Source organism: Populus trichocarpa, chromosome 4 (assembly GCF_000002775.5).
Source record: "Populus trichocarpa isolate Nisqually-1 chromosome 4, P.trichocarpa_v4.1, whole genome shotgun sequence".
Classification (NCBI taxonomy): Eukaryota; Viridiplantae; Streptophyta; class Magnoliopsida; order Malpighiales; family Salicaceae; genus Populus; species Populus trichocarpa.
The window spans coordinates 21,369,853-21,390,520 of NC_037288.2; the positions used below are offsets into that span (position 1 = coordinate 21,369,853).

At 35.6% G+C, this 20,668-nt stretch overlaps 3 protein-coding genes across 5 annotated transcripts; all 3 read right to left on the reverse strand.

Moving 5' to 3' along the window:
* Positions 1-109: 109 nt before the first annotated feature.
* LOC18098150 (probable galacturonosyltransferase 3) lies at positions 110-4,310 on the reverse strand. Of its 2 annotated transcripts, XM_024599771.2 has the most exons (10): positions 4,046-4,117; positions 3,902-3,939; positions 3,760-3,799; positions 3,461-3,528; positions 2,981-3,031; positions 2,775-2,912; positions 2,419-2,562; positions 1,997-2,334; positions 958-1,903; positions 110-486 (listed from the first exon to the last, which is right to left on the reverse strand). In XM_024599771.2, the coding sequence occupies exons 5-10, from the start codon at positions 2,981-2,983 to the stop codon at positions 208-210; spliced, it is 1,848 nt and encodes a 615-aa protein (XP_024455539.2). In that variant the 5' UTR covers positions 2,984-3,031; positions 3,461-3,528; positions 3,760-3,799; positions 3,902-3,939; positions 4,046-4,117; the 3' UTR covers positions 110-207. The 2 variants fall into 2 exon arrangements, with proteins under 2 accessions (XP_024455539.2, XP_024455538.2); XM_024599770.2 differs by lacking the exon at positions 3,461-3,528 and having other exon boundaries at positions 4,046-4,310.
* Positions 4,311-6,227: 1,917 nt separating this feature from the next.
* On the reverse strand, positions 6,228-9,894 carry LOC18098151 (probable serine/threonine-protein kinase PIX13). Its single transcript, XM_006384786.3, has 6 exons — positions 9,434-9,894; positions 8,575-8,924; positions 7,639-7,774; positions 7,340-7,482; positions 7,136-7,259; positions 6,228-6,991 (listed from the first exon to the last, which is right to left on the reverse strand). Exons 1-6 carry the CDS (start codon positions 9,501-9,503, stop codon positions 6,540-6,542), a joined length of 1,275 nt encoding a protein of 424 aa, XP_006384848.1. The 5' UTR covers positions 9,504-9,894; the 3' UTR covers positions 6,228-6,539.
* Positions 9,895-11,917: 2,023 nt separating this feature from the next.
* On the reverse strand, positions 11,918-17,737 carry LOC18098152 (uncharacterized). 2 transcript variants are annotated; one of them, XM_006384787.3, is made up of 9 exons: positions 17,154-17,737; positions 16,686-16,734; positions 16,528-16,594; positions 16,365-16,410; positions 16,173-16,271; positions 14,334-14,402; positions 13,941-14,253; positions 13,681-13,829; positions 11,918-13,352 (listed from the first exon to the last, which is right to left on the reverse strand). In XM_006384787.3, exons 1-9 carry the CDS (start codon positions 17,649-17,651, stop codon positions 12,345-12,347), a joined length of 2,298 nt encoding a protein of 765 aa, XP_006384849.3. In that variant the 5' UTR covers positions 17,652-17,737; the 3' UTR covers positions 11,918-12,344. The 2 variants fall into 2 exon arrangements, with proteins under 2 accessions (XP_006384849.3, XP_052308174.1); XM_052452214.1 differs by lacking the exon at positions 14,334-14,402.
* Between the last annotated feature and the right edge of the window lie 2,931 nt (positions 17,738-20,668).

The following is a 20,668-nucleotide window of genomic DNA, read 5'->3' on the forward strand; positions in this document are numbered from 1 at the left end:
GAAATGGTCAGGGACGATGATCCGAGTCTGATAATGAGTTGCTCAAGGCTTGCATTGACTGGCTATAACTCAATAAAACATGAAAATATGGAAAAGCTACGTGAACAAGTTTCTTTGGGAGAAAAACAAATTTTTGTTGAGCTATAAGGCACTGTCAATTTCTTTCTTTAGAACTATTACATGAGAAAAAGAAAATGGGGACAAAAATCATTCTTCAACAATGTTGCATTGTTGAAGATAAGGGTTATCATACTGTACATATCTAGACCAGTAAGGCTTGTACTTGGCAACAGCCAAATCCAACCATGGCTTGTAATTCCCATTGTAGTGAACTACAGCTGCATTCTCTATCTCAGTTTGGTTAAGAGCCGGGTCATAACCAAGTCCCAAGACATGCCAACTTCGGTCCAGTGGATAGGTTAGGTTATAGAAGGTTATCAGTCCCGGTGGCAACGAGCCCAATTTCCAAAGAGTTCTATCCTCATTCTGCAATACAAATTTACCAACCAGTTACAAAAGGAGTAATCATACAATGATATAAAACTCAGATTAAAAGAATAAAATGTTGTAAATAGAAGCTACAGTTGATGAACTTGCCGCTTCAACATTCAGTTATTCCTTCCCGGAGGGATGCAAAACCATAGCATACACCATCTCCCATTCATGAAACCATACCAAGTTCTCCCATGATATCAAGCATGTTTAAACCAGCTACCTTAAAACTGATTTCTTTACTTTCAATGACAGATATATGGTTATTTTAATAAAAACTAATACAAATGTATATGACAAGATGTTAGTTTCTTCTCCCCGTGTCATAACTGTAGTCGTATATGGCCAGTTCATGACTGCAAGTAATATTTCAAAATGCAATCCAAGAAGACATTGACATAGAACTTGCATAAGAAATAGTTAAAAGGTGGGAACTTATTAGAAGGATGAGATTGAAGCATTTACCAGATCTTGCCAGTGATGATATATCCCAGTGATATTCGACCTTTTCCACTGCTTCAAGTCAAACATGTTCATGCCAAATGCCCAACCGCAAGCATTTGGATCAAAATTGTTGTAGATCTTTGGATTCGAGAAGTTTAGATACTTGTCAAACCTATGAAAGCTCTCCTTACATGTCTCCACTGCACCATTTACCATCCCTTGTAGATCAATGGACCAAAGTGGTGTCAAATCCTTCTGAACTACAATGTCATCATCCAAGAAAAGGATCTTATCTAGTTTTGGATATACTTCAGGAAGATAGAATCGAAGATGATTCAGCATAGATAAATATTTTGGATTCCTATATTTGAGATTGTCAGCACCAGAAGCAAGAGAGGAAGGGTGATTAGCCTTGAAATAGTATTCTTTAATCCGGGCAGATTCAAGTTGACGTAAAACAGAACAGTAAGAGGCATTCAACCACTTAAAATCATCAATATTTTCAACTTGAACTGTTGCTTTGGCTGGAGGATTGACAATAAACCACATTTTCATCGCAGCAAAGTTCAGTTTATCTGTGACTATATGGAAAACATGTTTCTGTGGATCTTTTGCATGCTGCACAGTGGAATTGATAACCACAGATGTTGCGAGCACATTATCAGAGAAGATAGCATAGTGGAACAAAGACGGATCTTGAACCTTTTCTTTGTCCAAATACTTCTTGTTTTGATAACCATATAGGAAATAGTCAGCTGCAAGCTGCAGAGGAAGACAGTGTAATGGTTTTGGGATTGTTTTTGCTGCTAGTTGAATCAAGAACGCACTTTTTTTCTTCAAAGCATTTACATTCTCTTCATTTAACTGGAGCATGGCCCTTAACTTCCGAGACATTGTAGGACATTCGTATAGTTGATCCTTTGCTATAGACAAAACATGCCCCATTGCTTTTGCTTGAACAAGTGCGCTGGAGAAACATAACAGAAATATCCATCCATGAAAACCGAGAAACAAAACATATGCCTTGTAAACAAAGCAATAGACTACATAATGGACGTACCTTGGGTGAAGCTCTGCATCAGACATTGCTTCTCCAATAGCAAGCTGGCTTTCTCTCGACTGTTTCATAAGAGAGTTGTAAAGTGTAGTTACATTGTTTGATTTGGCAATATTTGCATAAGCTTTGGCCATTATAATCTGGTCCCGCATGAGTTTCAGAGTAGAATCAGAATTTGGACTATCAAAATCTCTCCTCCATATACTGTACTTTCCCTTGATAGAAGTGTCCAGGCTTTTGGACCATATAAATGCAGTTGCTTCTGTCTGGCTGTCAGCAGCTCCTTTATCTTGTTGAATTAGCACTGAAGTTCGGAGTACCCTCCTGTCCTTCCGTGCTGTCTGAAGAGCTAGGAACCATCATAATCTAAATCAACTGAGAAAAGCAAATACAGTGCATACAAGCAGAAGTTGTTGACAGTTCACCTGGCGCTGGAGCTTCACTGGGCTCATTGGTAACTTCCAAGAAGATGGGATTCCACCTTCACCATATTGATGATCCCTCGCAGAATGCAGCACATCATCTTCATGTGTTGCTCCAGCTTTTGATGAATCTTCTAATCTCTGAAACTAATGGAGAGGTAGAGAAAAATGCCTTTCAGGTCTGCAACTTCATCTACTGAATTAAATCAAATAGGAAAATTGAGGTTGAAACATATCTTGAAATCTTAAAACTGATATTGCTCTTAAAGATTGTTGACACCGTTTCTCATGTTGAAAGTCATGACGCAAATAATCCTCCTTTCATAGTGAAGAAACTCAACAAAGTCACTTGAAGTTACCTGGGAAGTCTTTGGCTGATCATGATTTTTATCTGCAGGGTTTTCCAAGACCCAAGAAGGAGACAGGTCACTCATTTTCACCCTACTCGTTCGAACAGCACCAGAAGTGTCACTGTATGTTGCAATTATGTTGATATCCTGGGAAGCATAAAATAAATATAAGCATCGCTCTTAATTGATATCAAGTGAAAGATGCCGCAAGTTACCATTTCATCTGATTGAACCCCGTGCCCAGCCACAGAAGAAGCATCATGTTCCTGCTCAACCAAAAATAGGCCAGATGTCAGTTAAATATGTGTGTGTAATCTTTGGGTGTATGAATATTCGCTCAAACAAATAATGTCACTCAAAGCTATGCATAAAGAGGGTATCTCAAGGAAGAAGAAAAAACGCATCCTTGTTGCAATTAAAAACTCAAGGAAACAAACACACAAAATCTTTTTCCGCAAGTTCATCAAAACACCTAATTACTCTACCCCCACTGAAAACCACGCAATCTTCAAACATAGAAGTAAGACTATATCACCTCCATAAACAACAAAAATCGAGCTCATCTGGAACTGAAAGATATGGAAACTTTTTAAGAAAAAACCACATTTACCTCACCAAAAAGTTTAAGTTTCCCGCTCAAAACAAAGGAAAAGGAAAAACTATGATAGGGGGGCAAAGTTATTTTCCAATCTAACCTTTTTCAAGAAAGCTGAGCACCCTCTAAATGACAGTTACACATAATATAGTCGAAGCAGTGAACCCCCTGATTAAGAAACACATCAATCGATCACTATTATTACCATCAATGCCTCAAAAACCCAAGTCATTGTCTTCACTATCTTCACAGCTCATGGAAAGATTATAAATTTCTCATTTAATGCCCATAAATAAATATTTTTTAAAAAAGGAAAAATCACCAAAGATAGATGCAAGCTAAATTAGTCAATTTCACACACAAAGATGGGAATTTTGAACCAATGAGAAGAGAAATAACCTGATGTAATCGCCGATGATGCGCTTTGGGCTCTCTTTGACTAAAACCAAAAAAAAAAGAATAAATCAATAAATGGATTAAGCAAAGGGAGATGACGGATTAAGGAATGATTAAGTCAGAATGAGGAAGCGAGAGATCTTACAGAGTTGGATTATAATCTGATAAATCTGCACGAACAACCTGCACCAAGGAAGGAAGGATTTAATTAATTAGCTAATTAAGATTGAAAAAAAAAAAAGATATTAGAGAGTATGATTATTATAAGATAATTAAAAATGAAAAATACCATGAAGAAGATCAGAAGAAGAGCTAGAGAGCTTGAAGTCCAGAATCTTCTTCTTCTCCTCCTTCTCTGTTCTTCCATTGAAATCAGAATTTCTCTTTTTTTGTGCAGTTAGTTAGTTTCCTTCTCTTCCACGCACTGTCTCTCTCCCTCCCCTCTTCACTCGGCTTGCATTACCGGCACGATAGCAAGACGGTTTGATGGCATCTTTTACTCCTATGGTACTAGGGTTATGGGAAATTAAGGCTTGAGCTATCAATTTTGCTCAATTATATCCCCAAACTGTTATTATTTAAACAAATCAAGTCTTTTGTTAGATTGAGCCGTTAAAATTAATGGTCAAACTTTGACCATCAACTTACCGCTTGTAAAACAAAATTATATATTTTTTTATAGTCTTAATATGCTAATATCAATAATTAATTTTTAAAAATAAAAAATATAAATTATTTAGTTGTATTTCTGAATAAAAAAATACTTTAACAAACAACAACTATCATAATATCAAACAAATTCTTAAAATACTTTATACAATATGGTTTTGCAGCTTTTAGAATCTAGTCGATAGTGTAATTAGAAATGGTTGAAATTATATTTTGTTTTAATTACAGATTTGAAAATGATTGGTTAATTAACAAACATCACAGTTTTACATGAATCATACTGAAAACCATAGTTTTGAAACCCGGCACGGCAGGTCGATTTAGGACCCGGCCAACCCGGGACTGAAGAAAAAACAGAGAAAGAAAAAACTCAGTGTGACCCAGCTGACCCCGCGCGGGTTGACCCGACAAGACCTGGTTAAAAACTCGGTTGCAACCCGTTGACTTTTGTTTTTTTTACTAAAACGACATCATTTTGATTTTTTTAAAAAAAATTTGACTCGGTGACCGGTCAAAACTCGGAACCCGGGCCTTGGACCGGGCTGGGTCTAAAAACTATGCTGAAAACTCTCTTAAAATTTTATTTATAAAATAAACTATATTTTATAATTTTTATTAAATTTACTTTTAGATTGAATTGTTAACATTAATGGTAAAACTTTGACCATCAGACTTAAAATACATGGTTTTGCAAGAGCTAAGTAGTTTTTATTTATTTTATGACGCATAAAACTATACTAAACAATGCGTCCTTCCATGATATTATTTTTAAATTATACTTTAGATTTTCCTATCTAGAAGGACTTAATTTGCCTATAAAACAATGGTTTAAGGCTATAATAGAATAAATTGATAGTTAAGACCTTATTTTGTCATATCCGTAATAGTTTAGGAGTAAAATAAATGCATTAAACCGACGATTAGTGTGGAAATCATCTAAACAACGGGTCGGTAGACAAGGAGAGATGGTTGTTTGCCACGTGGTGATTTTGTTTTCGTGCCGGAATGAATGACAGCCAGGTTTGGGCTGTCTTGATGGGCTTTAGAAATTCAATGAAGCCTGCTAATTTAGATTTGGTCTTGCTTTTGTCTAGTGGGCTGGCCTGGGCCTAGTTTTTCTATGATTGTCCAATTGTTTCATTGATAGAGGAACGCTTACTGTTTATAGCACAGTTATAACACAGTTATTTATACTGTGCAAAGCTTTGTTTTACAACCCGAAAGGAGGTCCACCCGAGACCTGACCAACTCAAAACCCGGATCAATCGTAATTAAAAAAGTAAAAAAAAAAAAACTAATTAACCCTGTCAAAAATCCAACTTAAACCAATGGATAATTAGACAAAACATTGGAATTCATTTTTTAAATAAAAATTTTAATGGACTCAAGTTAACTTATAACATTAGCGATCGATACTACCAATGACCAATGACTTGGTACTTGTCTCGGAATCATGTTTCAAAACTACAGTGAAAAGATCAGTAGAAACGTGCATGGGTTTCGTTATTCTGTCTTAAGTATAAATACAAGTCCAGTAAAGGAAGGAGGTGGGGCTAACTCAGTTGAATGCATTACCAACTCAGTACTCACAAGACCATTCCTCCCACTATACATCGTTGATCGGCCTTCCTGAACAGGTTGAGTTCTTAGTAACGAGGGGAAGTCGAGCTAGTTGGAACAATTTAAGACAGCATGAGAGTTATCTTGTTCTGCAGAAGGTTCATAATCTTCTGTCTTCAGATGAATTAAATAGGAGGAGACCGGGAAAAAAGTGAAACAAATGACTTTTGCACCGCAAGACAACATTGGAATCCGAGATTTGTCTGACTATTTAAAACTGACTACAGAAGGGATTTTATGGTCAGACAGCATTGAACTCCCCTCCTAGATAGTAGGATTACATTGTTTACATGCTTCTTCTTACCACCACTCCACATCTCTGCTAAAATAATTACATTTTCATGGCTGACATGCTCATGCTCATGCTCAGTAGCCCGTTACAACAGCAAAACTAGCTATAGATTTTATGAATTACATAAACAAACAAATGAAAATTTTTAATGAAGAAACAATGATCGTAATTTGTAGGACATGTTCATTAGCAATGGCTATTTTTACCTTACGCGTGGAGAGTATTGGTGGCCTCGACTTCCATCTGTCAGAACTGGATGATGCGGAGAGCGATATTGCAAGGGTTGCTGGACGTTCTGGTGAGGCACAGAACGTTTTGGACGAGCTCTAGGCTCTACTGGTTTATCCTTGGCTGCTTCTATTCGTTCTAAAGTTGCCACAACTTCTCTCATATGCGGACGGTGCCTGTGTTCTTGTTCAAGACAATTTAGAGCAAGCTGTGCTATTCGCAGAGCTGCTTTGGCAGGATATCTCCCCTCCAACCGAATATCCATGATGCTTTTCAACTTTCTTTTATCAGATAAAAATGGCTTGATCCAATCCACCAGAGTATGTCTCCCACTTGGACGGTTTGCGTCAAGTGCCCTTAAGCCCGTCAAAATCTCGACCAGAACAACACCAAAACCATACACATCGCTTTTAACATACAAATGCCCTGTTTTTAGCAAAATGTTAAGTGTCATGTAAGGTTTTAAAGCAGCGGTTTCGAAACATATAAAATCTAAGTGCAAATTTTTAGCCTAGCCAGACCATCAATCACTCAACCAAAACCAACAAAAGATCCAGGGGGCTTGATTACCTGTTGCAACATATTCAGGAGCTGCATAACCATATGTTCCCATCACCCTTGTTGTCACGTGTGATTGACTAGCTGAAGGGCCTAACTTTGCCAAGCCAAAGTCTGATAACTTTGCTGTGTAAGACTGCATTAAAACCACAAATAAGAAAAAGTCTAAAGTGATATCTTTCAGATCAGAATCATTAAATTCAATGAGAACAGTACCCCATCAATAAGTATATTTGAGGCTTTAAAATCTCGGTAGATCACTTGCTTATCTGATGCGTGCAAGAAAGAGAGGCCTCTAGCTGCTCCTATGGCAATCTTGAGCCGTGTATCCCATGGAAGTGGCTGAACAGCTGAACCTCCTGCGCCATTAAAAAAATATATATTGTTTGATTAATCAAATGATCTTGTTTCACTGTCTAGCAAAAAATCAGTAAAAAATCCTTTTTGCGCCTAACTAAGAGCTTGAAAGGTGGGCAAATGTATTAGTTAAATCAACATTAACTATTAGCTCTTACTTCCAAATAAATGGTTCTCCAAGCTTCCCTTCTGCATGAATTCATAAACAAGAAGAAGTTCCTTATCCTCCCAACAGTATCCTATCAACCTGACAAGGTGAGGATGAGAAAGCCTTCCTAAGAAATTTACCTCTGCCTGCACCAACAAATGAAGAAATTAGGAAGTACATTTTTAGAATAATGCACTAGCGATAAACTAAGTTGATCAGAAAATAGGAGACAACATAGTGTTTGCTTTTTTACCAGTTATTACCATCACCCCATTCTCTATAACCTAAAGAGCATGAGGTTGAAGGTGTGATCTTTGATTTAATGAAATTGTCAAAAATCAGATGAAAAGACAATGATTACATGAGAACTATCTCAATGTACTCTGCAGTTTGATTGTACACAGTTACTAATTGATTTTTTCATTAGTTTTCATGCTTTCTCCTCCAAGAAAAGAGAAGGTACTCTGATTGTAAAATAAGAGGAACCTCAACCACCACCTGTAAAATTGAAGCTCAATGGAAGAAACCTATCCAATTGAAATTTGCACACCAACCTGAGGTTGACTTCTCAAAAATGGCCACTCAATTTTCAAGTGCTATATCCATAAATGTGCATCTAGAGTAGAACCACAAAAACATTTGGATCCACAGAAGCATTGTTTCAAAGCTATAGGTCAAGCATAATATATATGCCTAACAAACAGAGAAAATCCTCTAGAGCCTAGCCTCTTCCCAGCAACTATAAGAGAAAAATCATAAAGAACATTTGAGCTGATCCAATTTCACTTCCTGAAATACCATTATTAACCATCAAAAGTCTCCTACTCTCCAAATGATCAGAAATCCTGACATTTCAAGTTATTGCACAATCGTGTGAAAATTAAATGATGATTTTCTATAAAACAGTCTACCAATGACTAGTTCTTTCTCAAGTTGGGTTGAATACCTGCCATTCTTCAAATCCTTGCAAGCTCTCAGAATTCAATCTTTTAACAGCAATTACAGTTCCACTTCCATTTCTCCCTGGCGCCTTCTCATCAAGCCATCCTTTGTAGACTTGACCAAAACCTCCCTCGCCAAGCAATGTATCAGATTTAAAATTCCTGGTGGCAACCTTTAGTTCTGCAAAGGAGAATACCCGCAAGTTGGGGGTAGGCAAAATCTGCCCATTTGGAAACTCCTCGTCACCACTCCCAGCTGAAAACCGGCTGTGAGCAGAGATGTTGCTGCCCCTAGATGATGTTGCATTGCTGACCCCAAAAGAAGTGGTATTGCTAGTTGTATGAGATATCCCAGCTGCAGTTACAAAATTGAAGTTAGGTAACATATTTAAGGAAGTAAAAAACAACAAGTTTTAGGAAAGTTAGAAACACATCAAATGATTTTCTATTTCAATTAAAATGAACAAATTTGTGGAAATCCAAAAGAAAAAAGTTAGCAACTTTAAGGAAAAAAGAATTTGCACTATTGATCAGACAGAAGTCGAGATAAAGTCCAGCCTTGTTTCGGAATGAAAGAAACAAATTCCAAATACAATACAAAAGGACTCCACACCGAAACTGTAGAGCATCAGGGCAATCTCCTAGCGAAAGGATTGACATATCAAACTAGCTCAAAAGCAAAAGGGGAAAGAGAAAACCAGTTGTCTTGGTACTAAACAAACTTGACACTGAATCACATCAAATTCTATTCCTTAAAAGTTAGAACAAAAACAGCAAAACCCAGATTACAAATTGGATTAACTAGATTAAACATTTAATGAAAAGAAAAAAAAAATACATAAAGGTAAGAGGGTTTTGTTTTACCTGAGCTTAGTTGACCAGTGGTTGATGGTGTAGTAGGACTATGAGCAGAAAAACCCCAGCAATTCCCCATCTAAAAAAAACCAGCTGGATTCTATCAAGATGCAAAAGATATAACCTTGCAGGAGTATCCAGCTTAATTTCAAGAACTCAAAGATGGATACAGGAAAAAGGAAACAACTTTGATCTTGATTATCTAGATTCTTCAAAAGGGTTACCCTTTTTTCCTTTTCCCTTAATCAAAATCTTTCTTGTTCTTCAACAACCAAATTAATGGGCTAAAATCTCTTTTCTTGACTAGAATTCCCCCTCTCTCTATCCACTAAAGTCTGAGACTCTCTTTTTGTGTGCGAGCCTAATCATCAGATATAAAAGAATGGGAATTTTTTTTTTTTCAGTGAACAAGACAGTTTATTTAATATTGAGAGAGAGAGAGAGAGAGGGGAGAAGAGATAGACTGAGTCTTTCTGTGGTTTTGTAAGAAGGCAAGTGGTTTCGCGGGTAATTAAGACAGAAGAACGTTAGTCCAAGTCAACTGCCGTGTCAGGGAAATTTTATCAGTCAAAAGAATTGATTTTCTATCAATTAATTTCTATCAATTAATCCGTGAAAATCCTAAAATTAACTATTATACAGATTTTTAATAGTTTTGATATTTATAACACTTGAACTATAATTTTAAAAAATTAAACTTAAAACCTAATTAATTAAATTATATGTTTTAATTAATTTATTTTTAATTAGTTTTTATTAAATTATTTATTCATATTTTTTCTTTCATTGACGTTGATTGATAAAAAAAAAAAATAGGGAAGGCTGCAACTGTATTTGTTTTTCATACTATCTTGCTTTGGGTTATAATTGAAAAGGCAAATATATGTCCAGATGCACCTCCATTCAGCGACAGAAGAGTTACGTGTTAGTAAGCATCTAGCAGGAGGTTTAATGGTTAAAATTTAGAATTAAATTTTTTTTTATTATTATTTTAAGTTCGAGCTATGTGATTGCTAATATAATGATCACTAGAGGCTTATATAGTCGTTAACTTCAGAACCCGTGGAATTAGTCGAGATGCACGCAACCTGGTCCTGACACCTACGTTAATAAAAAAAATTACGTGTTAGTTTATGTACGGTGTTGCGGTGAAAATAATTTATTTTTATTTTTTATATCATATTAGATTATAGAAAAATATCTCAAAAATATTTTTTATACACTAAAAAAATAAAAACAAATACAGTAGTTTTGATATTGGTTTCATTTATTATAGTAGCAATTACTTTTAGTAATGTTTTTTTTATTTAGAAATATGTTAAAATAATATTTTTATTTTTAAAAATTATTTTAAATGTTAGGTTATATATAAAATTAATTAAAAATTAAAAATTTTAAAAATATTTTTTCAACGAAAAACAATGCAAGGGCTGATTTATCTTCTCCTAGCAATGGATCCTATCATAAAAGTCTTCTGCTTTCACTGTCTTCTCGGAAACCTTGTCTTGGAGTTGGACCCTTGGGAAAAGGGGTATCGCTAAACCAAACTGCGTTGAAGTAAAACCCTAGCTATGTTTATTAGAGACAGCCTGTTTTCCATTTCTCAAATAAAAGCAAGCAAGTTTGACCGAGTCTCATTTTGACCTCCGAGCTTACATGGGCCACCAATCGATCAGTCTGCCAAACTCCACCATCTTCAAACAATATAATATTGTCAAACGAAACTATCTAGGTGGTGGTCCAGTGGTAAGAGCTTGGAACCAAGAGGTTTGCTCCCTCTGTGGTCTCAGGTTCGAGCCCTGTGGTTACTCATATGATGGCCACTGGAGGCTTACATGGTCGTTAACTTCAGGGACCATGGGATTAGTCGAGGTGCGCGCAAGCTGGCCCGGACACCCACGTTAAACTAAAAAAAAAAAAATTGTCAAAGGAGACAATTTCCTTGTGCCCATTTCATGATATTTTTATCCCTTATAATACTTTCCTATAATAATGGATTTTCATAGAAATTGCATGTTGTTAAACAATGTCGGGTAACTACTGTTGCGGCTGCGACTGCGGCTTATGGTGGACAATAAACAATGACAAAGTCCCCTGTTCCCATTCAAGTACTCTGTTCTATGTATTATTAGCTACTCAGGAGCTGGTGTTTTTTAATTCACTTACAAATAGAATCTAAGAATACAGATACCATGATGGATCTCAAATTTTCTGTGAATAGAGAAGTAATACAGTAAAAGTTTCTAACATTTTCTTCTCTGTGCCTTGTGACCTGTCTTCTTCTTCTTCTTCTTATGTTGTCTGAATTTGGTTAGGATTAAGGCTGACTTAGTACAAGTTTTTTAAAGATGAGAAGACTTCTGGATGACAGCAACAATGACATTTGATGGCCAAGTCCATGTTTCACAATTCGCCAATAAGCAGAATCCATTTGGTGTAATAACTAGATAGAGAAAAGAAGTCTCTACCTTGCATATTGCGTTCCAGAAAGCGTTGAATTCCAAACGGATATTGCTTTCCAAAGTTGAAAACAGTTAATACGAGATAAACATCTAACATCTTGAAACCAAATTCTAGGAACATCATGGTTTCTTTGGTTTCCAAGGTTACAAGTGAAATCCTTTTTTAAGCTTAGGAATCTATGAATCAGGATACATTAATCTGTACAGAAACAACCTGCAATTTTACAGTACAGTTAGGTGTGGCTCAGATGGATCCTTATTGAGGAGACCTTGACTTGGTCTAATCCCTAGGAGCACAAATGCCAAGCTCACCACTCTAGTGTTCTGTGTTGGTGCCAACGCTTGAATCCTGATTGAGCGGTTTGGGATTCAATACCAAACCACAGTCAAGGAGCATTGGCACCACTCTATGGTTAACTTAATCATCCGAGAAGCAAAAAAAATAGCTCTACTATTTCTTAGAGCTGCAAAGCTAAATCTGGCTGTGCTGAATCAATGCGACCAGAACTAGGAGAACCTGGAGACTGGTATCTGACATTCAAGTCAGGTGGGACAGCATCCGATTTCTGATGTGGTGATGAGCCTGAATCTGGTTTTGATTTTGGATATAACCCTTGCCAAGTTGGTTGAGGTTGGTCTACAGGTCTTGGGGCCTCCACTGCCTCGCTCACAGAATTTGGCAATGCACCATTGAAATTTATTGAACTTGAATTCTCAGGGAACTTCGTTTTCTCTGAGTTTAGGCTGTTGGCATTTGCTGAATGGACCAGGTTCGAACTAGTTCTAGAGACCATGTCGGCCATCTGAGATGAATGAATGTTTAACCCAGCAGGCCTAGAAACTCCAACTAGTTTTCCCATTTGGGCTGCTAGGTTAAACCCATATGTGGCATTGAATCCAATCATGCCAGGGTGAATGGCTGGGTTCTGATGAAGCTGAAATGGAGGTCTATGCCTTGCCACACCCGTGCTACTGTTCAGCACATTAAATGCAGAATGGGAATTCAATTTCGCAAGTGCTTCTGCTCTTTCTGTGCAAGGTTCAGATTTATTGGCAGCAGAGGAGGTAGTCATCGAGGTGGATGGAGGAACAGGAGTTAAACGTGTATCTGACAAGTGAGTAGAAGGCGCCTGCTTCTCTGATAAAACATCTTTCTCAAGTTTCACTGACAATTTCTCTTCTTTTGATTTAACATTGCAACGGGTGGCATTAGCAGCTGAACTTTCAAGAACAGAGAAGGGCCTTTGTGGTAGTGGTGGCAGTGCCGGCTGACTTGGAGGGGGTGAAGAAAATAACGGCCTTTGTGGTGTGATGTCGTTTTCTCCAACCCATCCAGGACCAAACTTAATTCCAGGTGCTAAAGACCTCTCTATTTTCTTAACTGCGATTGTCCAGGAAAAAGGTCCAATGTTCGCAGCAAATCGTGCTATGCTCCTTGCATAACCATGCTCTGTCAGAAGTCCCACCTAATTCATGTAAAAAAAAAGACAATCAACCAACCATGATAAGGGCCAGTAAAAACTCCATTCCAAACACCTGATACAATTTAACTGCAGCATTACTACCACTTCTTATCATTGTTAGGATCTTTTATGATTAGTATTTTGCAAAGCAAAACTAAGTGACTACCTATACCAAATTAAATAGCCAAGAGATATAGGATTTTTTTTTTTTTCATTTCTATTCTAATTACCCTTGACCCACCCTCTATCTGTACGAGCCCCTTGCATGAATGAGGCTTTATTTTTCACTTCAAGGAATTAAATAGAAAATGGACATCAATGGGATACATACAGCGACTAGCTGCTTCCTTTCTGCGTCAAAAGTAGTCAGCACAGATGGCACTCGTCCACCAGCAGAAGGATGGAATTGCTTATAAGTGTTACGCCTGTTCTCATCAATTGCCAAAGGCTTCTTACTATGCTTACCTTTAAGTACAGAACCTGTAATAAAAGTGAAAATGTCTTGTCATTATGTTAAGTACAGAATTGGAAGAGTGCCGACAAATGAAGTTGAAAACGAGAAAAAAACAAACTACTATTGAAGTTCTGTACCTGCAGTTTCGTCATGCCTCTCAAATCTGTTGTCAGTCAGCGAATAAGCTTCATTGCGAGAACCATGAAATTGTTCTGAAGAATCTGCAAAACCAGGCTTCTCTGAAGGTCTATTCTCTCCACCTGTAGCAAGAGTCGCACCTGAGGGAAACTCAGAACCAGCAGGGTCTAGTGAAGGCCTGCCCGGTGATTTTTTTAAATTCTCCGAAGGTGGCCTCCCTCTTTTTACTACTTTATGTTCTGCTTCGTTATCATCAGTATCTTGCCTTAAATTTTCAAAGTTCTTTCTTGCCAACTCTTGTATGGATCGTGCCTGACAACAGTAGGAAATCTCAAAAAAATAAAAATGTAAGCCTTAAAATTTCAAATTCAAAGGTAAAAGGATGGCTTTACCTGTCGAAAATATATGGTATCTGGGGCATTATATTGCATTGCGTTCGTACATATTAAGAAAACATCTTTCTGCATGCAATAAGATCAAAATCCAAAGAATTTCTTTCAAAATCAAATAAAAGAAAATGAAGGATTTTAGAATATCATTAGATTGGGATATTGTCCCAACTCAGAATCCAATTAAATCTTCTTTTTCCTTATAAGAGGCAGCAAGGAAGGCAAATTTCACGTGTCAACATGCACATGCATGAGGCAGGAATTGGAGTACTGTGAGGTTTGTCTAGGACAAACCTCTTGCGAGTGGATCCACAATCAATTGGCCAACAAACATGAAGAATTGCAATAAGTAGCAGTATATCAACCAATATATGATGGACATTAGGGGTGTTCAAAAAAAACAACCAACCGATTAAACTGAAAAACAATAACCAAAAAAACCGAACCGAGAGAAAAAAAAAACCAAAGAAACCAAATGAAAAGCTAGAAAAATTATTTGGTCTGGTTCGATTTCAGTTTCAGAAAGTTGAAACCAATTGGAACTGGACCAAACCAGTTCAACCTAATTTAAATAGAGAAAGAAAAAAACAGTATAAATACAAGCTTTCATTAACCATATTCACTTGTCACTTTATATATAACAGCGATTGATCTTATAGATCTTAATCACATGATTGTGCATGTCTCAAACTGATGCTTCTGCCTCTATTATGTATACTTCTATCCAAGAGATAAATTAATTACAATGCCCATTCTGCATGAAACAGCTTGATGAAGTGGACATAGGAATGACACATGAGGATTGAGGAACTCTCAGTTTATGGAAGGCTGCGAAAGATCTTTCGCTGGAAGGTTGTGAAAGACATTGGGTTTCCTGGTTTTCAAAGCAAAACAATTGACCCAAACCGAACCTACCTGAAACGGTTTGGTTTGAACCGGTTTTCAGTTGTGTCCGGGTTAAAATTACTAGAAATTAAAAATTTTGGTTTGGTTAGATTTTTTGGCCCAAACCGAACTGGATCGTGAACACCCCCAATGGACATGAACACAGAACTAGTACTCCTGCCTTTTTAGTCTCCCAGTTACTAGTAGGAGATCCACAAATGCAAGAAATCATTCCTAGCTTGCAACCATTAAAAACACACCACCTACTGAAATAATTCTTGCACAGTTGCACTTATCCATTTAATCAGACCAAGCATGGAGCTATTTGCATTACATTGGCACCTCTGTCAAGGGATATTTAATTCTAATAGTTTGGCACAAGCAGGGATTACAAATTGCTCACCGATTTCTATGGGGCACTGACTCACTTAAAGTAACCAGTTCTTTTTTGTTAATGTGAAATCTAATTAAAGGTAGCTACCACAATGATCTGTCGATGCATGAAATGGAAATGATAGATTAGAATTGAAGACCAATTTAACAGTCTTAATGGAAGGAACAGGGATTCTTTAAGTATTTTAAACTCTAATATGGAAACACAATGTCTCAACTAGTAGAACACTCTATAGATCTATCTGCATACTAAAAGAACAAAAACCAAGCAGTTGAAAACAAAATCTGCTCATGTGAATGTATTAATTTCTGGTGTCATGCCCATGTCTCATAGAAACCAAATGAAATCAAAGGATGTTCATTCCTTATCTATTTATACCTATGTGTTCTTTCCATAAAACAAATGCAGGCACAATCAACAGAACCTAGTCTACATTTAATTCTATGGACTCTTCTGTTTTTGTATGGACATGTGTAGGTACCTAAAAACACAAATCAACCTAAATAAAAGAAAAAAGGGAAAGTTGGAAAGACGTAATCACATTACAAAAATGATAAACGAACCTCAAATTGTTCCAAACTGGCATAAGCTCCATTCAAGAGTTTCTTTCTGACAGTTCCAAAATCCATGGGATGCTCAATGACTTCAAGGTAATCTGGAAGCTGCATAACAAGTCGGATGTCATCGACCAGAAATCAGTTAACAAAAGCATATAAACAAGTCCAAAAGGCTAAATGCATCATCAAAACACTAACCTCATTTAGGTCCACTGGCTCGGAGAACACGCCATACGTGTCCTTCCTGCAATTTTAAATTGAAAAGAAATAAATCTCACCCACTTCACTAAAAACCTTAAAAGCAAACATCAAAAGAACAAAAATGCAAAAACTTCGAAAGCTGCTGGAAAAAAAAACACACTTTTGAAGCCTGTCCAGGATGAACAGCAATAGCTTTTTATCAGGTAAAGGTGTTGAGGGTCCAGAATCTGCAAAACAAGTAAGACATGAATCAAACAAAAGTTCCCAAATTCAGCCCTTTTAGACAAATGGGTCTTCAAAATCATTAACTACACCAACCTTTGACATTGCTTGTAGGGTTTGTTCCAGTTGTAGACTTCTGATCTCCCTGAAATTAAAAATAAAAAATAAAAAACCCAACAATAAATTAACAGAAATAACAAACTACTATCAAAACTTTATGCTGTAATCGATGAGTAAGTGTTAAAAGGGACTTGCAAGCCGCCAAAAAAGGAAACTACAGTTACCATAAAAACAATTATGACTCTTACTGTTATTTCTGTTATTTATTTTTCTCATAAAAGACAAATTAAATTCCATTCGGAAAAGAAAAAAAAAAGACTTTTTTTTTCGAGTTGTTTAAAAAGATTTATACTAGACAACATTATTATTATTATTTTTCGAAAATAGAAATATTCAGAACCAAGTCAAATACTTACACAAGCCCGCTTTTCAAGGAGCTTTCTTACGTTAATTTCCCAACGTTACTTTCTTTGTTTTATCAAAAAGTTCGGATTTTTCACTTACCTTTTCACTCTCAGATCCATTGATCTTCCTCTTCTTTTTATTTGACGCCGTATTTTTCTCTTCTTCACCGTTCGATTCCTCTCCAGACGAGTTAAACGACGTCGAATTAGTGTCTGATTTGGGCAATTTGAGAACCAGCTTCAGCTTCTTCTCGCGGCGGCGCTTTCCGTTTGATTCTGCGATGTCCTCATCATCAGAGGAGTCGCGGCAGCTGTCGTCGTTGGTAGGGTTGCGGCGAGCGGATCGACGTGGAGGAGCTGTAGTGGTGGTGGCAGATTTGTGATTTTGAGAAGAATTAGGGGTGGTTGTTGTTGAAATGCTTGAACTAGAATGAGAGGGCGAAACGTTTCGATGACGATGATGATGTATGCGTTTCTTTTGCTGCTGCTGCTGCTGCTGGTGGTTCTGCTGTTCTTTTAAGGAGCGTTTTTGGAGATCTAATAAAGAAGGTCTTCCTTTCTTCTTCTTCATCTTCTCTACTATCTTACTCTTACCCATTTCTTTGGGCTTCCCTTCTCTCTCTCGCTCTCAGTCTCTCTCTCTCTCTCTCTCTCTCTCTCTGACTAACAAACAGAGCCTTACTTACTTTTACTTTCTATTTTATTTTTAAATCATAGTTTTTATTTTGGGGCAAACTTATTATAAATCCATCAACATTTCATTTCTGCTCCTGTAGTTCAAGGTTTTCTAATTTCACCCCCACAAGTCTTTAAGAAGTTTCGATTTTGTCTTTTACTACCGAATAAGATATCTTAGCGTGTGCCCTCGTTCTTTAGTTTGAACTGAACAAAAGAAATTTAGCTCATTTGATTATATTTTAGGTTGATTTAATTCTATAGTTTTGTTTCATTTTCAAAACCAGACAAACTAAAAAAATCAATTTCTTTTTTTTATTTTATAAGAAATTAAAAATCTTCAAGCTTTTAAGATTTTAAAATAATAACTGAACATAAAGAAAATCAAAATAATTTTTTTAATATATATAATTTTATTTTTAATTAAGTTTTGTTTCGAAACAAGACAAATAATGTTCCTAGTATTTTTATAATTAACTAATAAAAATTTGGTATTTTTTAATTTTTATTTTTATTTTTTTCATACTCTTTATCACTCCTTACTTTTAAATCTCCATTTATGCTATAATATATTTTAAAAAAACACAATAATGTAAAAGAGTAGGGCATTTGATTGCTAGTAGGGGAGAGAATAATATTTGAGAAATATAAAAATACAGGGGCATAATTAGAACATTGAAGAATGTAGGGGAGGAAACTGAAGTTTCGCCTTTTGTTTTGGTTTGTGCAATCATGTGATGTTTGGTACAAATGGTATCTGACTTTAAGCTTCAGCACTTGGCACTTAGCACTGAGAGAAGAGCATGCGTGGCACGTGACTTGGTCATGAGATGTTCGCACGTTTTATCATTTTGTGGCGGCTGGTTAGAGATTCAGAGCATTCCTGCGGCCTGCATTTTATTTTATTTTTATTTTTTTGTCTTTTATAATAAGTGGGTGACGTGGCAGGAGAATAAAATTAGAAGAATTCTTGATTTCAACATGATTTGAATGGGATTATTGATTTCATCATGATTAGGAGTGATTTGGAAGATTAAATGTGTGTGCTGTGCCTTAATGGCATGTTCAAGGAATTTGCTAACTGCAACGAGCAATCCTTTATGTTTTGAATTACATGCAATGCTATAGCCACGATAAAGTTTAAAATACACGTCACGAGTTAAGCTAGATTAATTAAAATAATTTAAATTTAATTTAAATTAACATAATATTATTTTAAAAAATTAATTTACACGATAGTGTAATGAGCAGTTATAGAGGCTTGAAAACAAAGTAATTTTAAGTAACATGTATGCAATTATTTGTTACAATTTTTTTTTTAATTGTGGTTATCCGGACCAGTTTCAACGTATCTCTACTAATTTTTTAACATTTTGAAATTAACAAGTATGTAATTTTTTAGTGATTCTAAAATTTATAACACTCGAATCAATGATTTTTAAAAAATAAATTTAAAATTTAATCAATTAAATTATATTTTTAAAGATTTTGATACAAATTCGATATTTACGGAAATGGATGTTCCTTGTTTTTCTCCGGGCCGAGGAGGTCGTTTGAAACCTTCGAAGGATGTATTGCCCTTTCAAGTAATATTGTGGAAACATATTGATGAGCACTGCATGACGTTGATGAATAAGCACCTACTAAGTAAAAATTTAAAAGGCATGGAATTTTTACTGTAGAGCGGCGATGTTTGCACACATAAATATTGTGGACTTTTGCGAAGTTTTAATAATTTATTTTCATCATCAAAGTTTAGTTTTAAATGATTTAATCCCAGTTAAAAACCAATTATTTTTGATTTTTTGATCAAGTGTGGAATTGAAAGAACATGGATCACAAAAAAAAAACACCAAAACATGCGCGTGCCAAAAATTTCGAGAGAGATACACTTTGGTCATCGTGCTTTAAAAATAACACAAATTATATAATTTCAGTAACTTAATATTTTTCCAATTCAATTTTGGTATAAATATTCATCTTTTTATTTTTTTAGTCCCTGGTTGAGGGATGAGAGAGAAAGGTCATCAGATTTTAGCGGTAGAGAGAGAAAGAAGTCGTTGACACCAATTTGGGCCACCAAAATGATCGATATTTATGTCAAATGGTTCCATTTGACAAAGAAAGTTCTTATTAGGTGTTTCTTACCCTTAGAGTTCGTAAAAAATCAAATACAAACTCATGTTGATTATTTTTTTTCGAGTAGATTTCGTTTTTTGCGGTGATTTTTTGGTTTTGTTTTTTGAAGTCCTAGATAAGTTTATATTCTTAAGGTGTTTTATAGGTATTTTTGGTCAAAATAGGTTGAAAACGAGTTTTTTGATAAAAAAAAACATTAAGCCTCAATTTCTCGACCACCACAGTCGTCAGAATCTAGGCAAAAACCAGATGACACATTGTCAACCCCAACATGCAACGTGTCATATGCTTTTTCTTTCAAAACAAATTGGGGTGGATGACATGCTGTCCGTCCCAAGTGAAAAAAATAAGGGCACAGTCGCGCGAGCCCTAACAAATGGGTCAGGCATTGCCTTGCCTTTTCATTCTTTTTTTTCCCTATTTTTTCTATTTTAAAAAAATAATGCTTCTTTTTTCAAAAAATTATTTTATTTATATTTAGATTAATACCTCTTCTCTCTTTTTTTTCTTTCTTTTTTTTTTAAAAAAATAATGCTTCTTTTTTCAAAAAATTATTTTATTTATATTTAGATTAATACCTCTTCTCTCTTTTATTTTGTTTAGAAAACCTTTTTTAATTGATGTTTATTTTTTTATTATACATTTATTTTTAAAATTTTTTTTTTTTGATTCATCTATAATTTTTTAATCTTTTGTATAGATGAATTTTATTTTTTTTTATTTTTTTTATTTTCAAATAATATTTCTAATATGTGTAACATTACATAATTTTTTTTTATTCAATCAATTTAACATCTGTGT